General features: G+C 61.2%; 1 protein-coding gene across 2 annotated transcripts in view; it reads right to left on the bottom strand.

The window, feature by feature from the left end:
- The window catches only part of PSTPIP1 (proline-serine-threonine phosphatase interacting protein 1), a 42,797-nt gene that overhangs the window by 8,912 nt on the left and 29,072 nt on the right, over positions 1 to 4,813 (bottom strand). For both annotated transcript variants that reach the window (XM_008055397.2, XM_008055390.2), the window contains exons 4-6: positions 3,246 to 3,280; positions 2,870 to 2,976; positions 21 to 83 (exon numbers count right to left, since the gene is read on the bottom strand). In XM_008055397.2, the coding sequence (XP_008053588.1) occupies positions 21 to 83; positions 2,870 to 2,976; positions 3,246 to 3,280 (205 nt within the window). The remainder of the gene's footprint in view (positions 1 to 20; positions 84 to 2,869; positions 2,977 to 3,245; positions 3,281 to 4,813) is intronic.

Genomic DNA, 4,813 nt, shown 5'->3' with positions numbered 1-4,813 from the left:
CCCAGCCACCCCCCACTCACCTCCATGACCTTCTTGTAGAGCGACAGCTTGCTCTTCTGGACACGGTCCATGACGGCCTCGTACTGCAGGGGACACGAGGCTCTGAGCCCGGGGCCGCGACCTCAGGACGCTCCCCTAGGCCAAGAGGACGGGGTGTCCCTGGGATGAGGCGCAGCACCCCCTCCTGGCTCAGGGGTGCTAGGATGCCCTCCCTCTCCCAGAGCCATGCCTTCACAGTACCCTTAACCCGGGCGTGAGTGTGCCCGCCGGGTCCTCCAGGCTGACCCCCGCCACAGGGCCTGGTGTCCAGCTGGGAAATGCCCATCTCACACACATGCACACACACAGCCCTTCATCCTTCAACCTCGGCTGGCACCACAGTTGCCCACACGTGTCTGTGCACGCCCTGGCACACACATGCAGAGCTCCACGTGACCACACTCAGAGTACACGCTCAGGCCCCTGCCCTCGCCTGCTCATGTGCACACAGGCCTCCTGGGCCCGTGCATAGACATCACACACAATACACACTGCACAGTCCCACATTCACACACACAACCACAGACACGTTGGCACCAATGATGACAGTTCCCACAGATTTGTGGCCACATGCATGCCTGGTAGCCACAGCGCCCCACAGCTCACTCCCAGGCTTCTCATTCCAATGGAGAAGGTGAGACTGCCGGGACCGAGAGTGGGTTATAGTCAGGAGGAGAACTAGAAGGAAACGCCCCTGGCACCAGGGCCAGAGCCAGTTAGTGCCTGGGGTCTTGTGGGTGGGTTGGGGGGTCTGTGCCAGCTGGAGACCACAGAGACACAAGCACACATCAAAACACATGCAGAAGCCGAGCTCAGTGGCTCAGCCTGTAATCCCGCGCCTTTGGGAGGCTGAGGTGAGTGGATTGCCTGAGCCCGCGGGTTCGAGACCCATCTGGGCAGCAAGATCTCATCTCTACAATAAAACAAAAAATCAGCCGGGCGTGGTAGCGCACGCCTATAATTCCAGCCACTCGGAAAGCTGAGGCGGAAGGATCGCTGGAGCCCAGCAAGTCGAGGCTGCGGTGGCCGGGAGCGGCCACTACACTCCAGTCTGGGTGACAGAGTGAGACTCCAACTAAAAAAAAAAAAAACACATGCAGGGGGCCAGGCACTGTGGCTCATGCCTGTAATCCAGCACTCTAGAAGGCCAAGACAGGAGGATCACTTGAGCCTAGGAGCTCGAGACCAGCCTGGGCGGCATAGGAAGACCTCATCTCTACAAAAAGTCAAAAAATTAGCCAGGTGTGGTGGCACACACCTGTAGTCCCAGCTACTTGGGAGGCTGAGGTGGAAGGACCGCCTGTGCCTAGGAGGTCAAGGCTGCTATGAGCCGTCATTGTACCACTGTACCCCAGCCTAGGCAACAGAGTGAGACCTCAACTCAAACAAAAAAGAAAAACAAGCAAACAAAAAAACATAGGTACACTGGTCAGGCAGGACAAGGACACATACTCACAGGCACAAACACATATGCCCACATTGTCCTGTACGCATACACACACACACACACACACACACACACACACACACACACACACACACACGTGTGCACACACACAGGGCCAGGCAGGCTCACCACAGGCTACACCGCAGTGCTGCACTGCAGGGCCCTAGCTCTAGGGAAGGCATCACTCTGTCCCAAGCGGCTTTTACAGATAGCACATAGCACAACTCCTCCGGCCACGAAAAAGCTCAAAATAGCTGGGGTGGGACCTCACAGCAGGGTCTCTGCAGGCTCTGAGGCAGGTCCCAGCCTAGAGAGGTCGCCTGCTCCAGCATCTCAAGTCTGGTCGGGCCTCTGGAGGTGGCTTTGGGGTCCTGCTGTCTACACAGGAGCCCAGACTTAGAGCCTTAAAAGGCTGAGGGCCCCACTGGCCTGATGGGCGGAGAGGGCAGGCGGCCACACGGCACTTCTGCCCTCAGACCCACCTACCAGAACCCTGTCATGAAGTCGGAGGGGGGCCTGGCTCTGACTGGGTTCCCAAAGCTTGGGAGATGGATGTAAGTGCCCCATCCTGCGAGAGGGAAACCGAGGCACAGAAAGGGGACGTGGCTTGGCCAGAACCCCCAGGCCCAGCCTGGAGGCGGAACCTCCTCCCCTTGGCAGCTCAGTGTCTTTCCATTCTCGGTTCTCGGGACACTTTACAAGACCCTGCTCTCCCAAGCAAGAGGTGGCCCATGTGCTGGCCTCTCCCCCACCATCTAGGGCTCCCCTCACCACTGAGGCCTGGAGAGGCTGAGCCCCAGCCCTGCAGGTCCAGCCAGCCTGCATTCTGCCGGCCCTCCCAGCGGCCAGGGGCTCAACCAGTGAGTCTCAGGCTTGGGAGGAAGCCTGCTCCCCACCCAGCCCTGTAGCCTCCAGTCTCTGCGGTGATGGGGACTTCACTTCCTCTCCAGGCAGTCGCTCCATGTCGGGACAGCCGCGTGCTACCCATTGGTGAGAAGCACCTTCAGATGCTAAGCTACACCAGACACTCCTGTCCTTGGGGCAGTCCTGCAGAACGACTGACCACAGGTCTGCATTTCTTCAGGACCAGTTTCCAGTGACCCCCTGCCCAACTCAGATCGCTTTCTTTGGACACCTGGTCTGTGGTTGTAGAATGCTTAACCGGTTTCTGTCCCTGTCCCTGACCTGAGGCCACGCGGAAGAAGGGCCTTCTGTGGGGTTCTAGGGCTGAGAGCTGATGTCCGTTCTGGCAACCAGGACTGCCTCCACCTACAGGTCACCCTCAACCCCCAAAGCCGGGGGCACTGTACCCCCCCATGCTGGCTCTGCTGGGGAGTCCGGCCCGCAGCGGTGACTGGCCTGGGGCCCACCTCCCAACCTCACCTTCTTCCTCTGCTCCTTCTGCCGCTCCCGGAACTCCTCCAGGCTCCGCAGCTCCTCACGCAGGGTCAGGGCCAGCTGGATGTGCGAGCTGCCTACGTTCTCCATTTCTGGGGCAGAGGACAGACGCGGGTCCCCAACGGCAGCCCTGGTGGCCCCAGTCACCCGCAGCTACCCTGCCTGGCTCAGCCCAGCCCCACCCCTCATCTATCCCCCCAAACCCTCCACCAGCCTCACAGCCTGGGCAAGGCCGGCGCAGCCTGAGCTCACCCCCACCTCCCCTCCAGATTCCTTCCACTTCTGTCTGAGGGGGAGGCACAGGTTTTCTCAGGAGAGCCCGTCACCCTGCAGCTTGGAACAGGGGATAGTCGGGACTTACGCTGCTTCAAGGAGTCAAACGAGGCCCTCAGGGAGCTGCAAAACAGAAAGGACCCAGTGAGTGGGAGGAGCACACAGCTGGAACCTAAAGTCTTGGACTTTTATCTTGGTGGGGAGAGCCTGGGTCACTCTAGACCCAACGGACCCTCTAGCCAGATAGTGACTATCCAACAGGGTCCCAAACTGGGATTTCTGGAAGGCTAAGCACTCTCTTTGGGAATTGTGAAGCAGTCAACTCTCCCCACTGTAGCAGAAGAGGGAGGTATGGATACTCCCACCTCAGGCCCTGGCTGCATTCTCAGAGCAGCGTGGACTGTCTTCAGGACTCCCCCTTCCTGGAGCCCAGAGTCACAGCCCTCTCCTTTTCGATGAGTCTGAAGCCGGAGGGGCAGTGTTGGGATCTGGCTTTCAGCGGGCGGCCTGGGGGACCCTGGGAGGAGGCTGGGGGTGGATAGGGCACAGGAGGTGAGAGAGGTGGGCACAGTCTGCCCCAAGGAGGGGGAAAGGGAAGACGCTGGCACTGGGTGGAGGAGGGGGGATGGCCCCCGAGGGCAGAGTCTCCAGATGGAGCGATGCATATTCTCCTGGGCATGCCACCCGTCACCTGGCAGGTCCAGAAACGGGACTGACAGACAGAGTGCTCCTCCCCAGCCCGCTGGCTCTCAGAGGAGTGAGCTCCCCGTCCCAGGGCCTAAGAAATCGGCAGGGCCGGACAGGGGCTTCCTCCTGTGCTGGATGCGCCACCCCGGGGCCAGACGGCCTGGCTTCAGTCCAGGCTCTGCGACTCACTCGCTGTGCGGCCTCGGGCAAGTGTCTGTCTCCGTCCCCGCGAACAGGATGGTCGTGAGGATTGAGTGAGTTTGTATAAAGCACCTCTGCCGGGACCTGGGGCAACCCTCCCCTGGACCCATCCTGGAGGGATCCCCGGCCTCTGCCACCTCACCTGAGCTGACCCCCAGCCTGCTCCCCCTCAGAGCTCAGCAGTGCCGCCCTCATCAGACGCCCCATTGGGCTCGACTTCAGCCCCTAGGTGGGGCTCAGCCCCGAGGCCTGAGAAGGACGGTAGCTCGTGGTGGTTGCAGATTGTCCCCCAGGGCGCGCCTGCGTCTGGGCCGCCTCACCAAGGAGGAGCCGCAGTCGGTGCCGTCAGAGGGGGAAACTGAGGCCAGAGCATGTGCAGACTTGCTGGGCCACACGCAGGCAGCCCTGAGACATCCAGTCGCGGCGCATCCTGGCCAGCCGCCCCTCTGCGGAACAGCTCGGCCGCCCTCTGGTGGCTTCAGGGCCACATGACGCCGGCCGGACCCCGGGGGGCACCAGCAACCGCCTGCCCCTTGTACTTCCTAGTAATTGGTGCGCGTCAGGCTCCGCGGGAGGCGCCCTCCTCTCACTGGACATTTAGGGAAACTGAGGCCAAGGAGGAGCAGCAACCTGGCAGGCCCCCCGGGGACCCAGGCCTGGGGGAGAACCGTGGGGTCCCAGTTAGAGCCGGGTCCCATGCCCTGAACACTCATTCTCAGTGACGGACACACGCACACACACACACACACACACACACACACACACACA

Source organism: Carlito syrichta, unplaced genomic scaffold (assembly GCF_000164805.1).
Source record: "Carlito syrichta isolate Samal-C Ts95f unplaced genomic scaffold, Tarsius_syrichta-2.0.1 Scaffold81549, whole genome shotgun sequence".
Classification (NCBI taxonomy): Eukaryota; Metazoa; Chordata; class Mammalia; order Primates; family Tarsiidae; genus Carlito; species Carlito syrichta.
The sequence above is the reverse complement of the archived record's forward strand: the minus strand, read 5'-3'. Positions and strand labels throughout refer to the sequence as shown.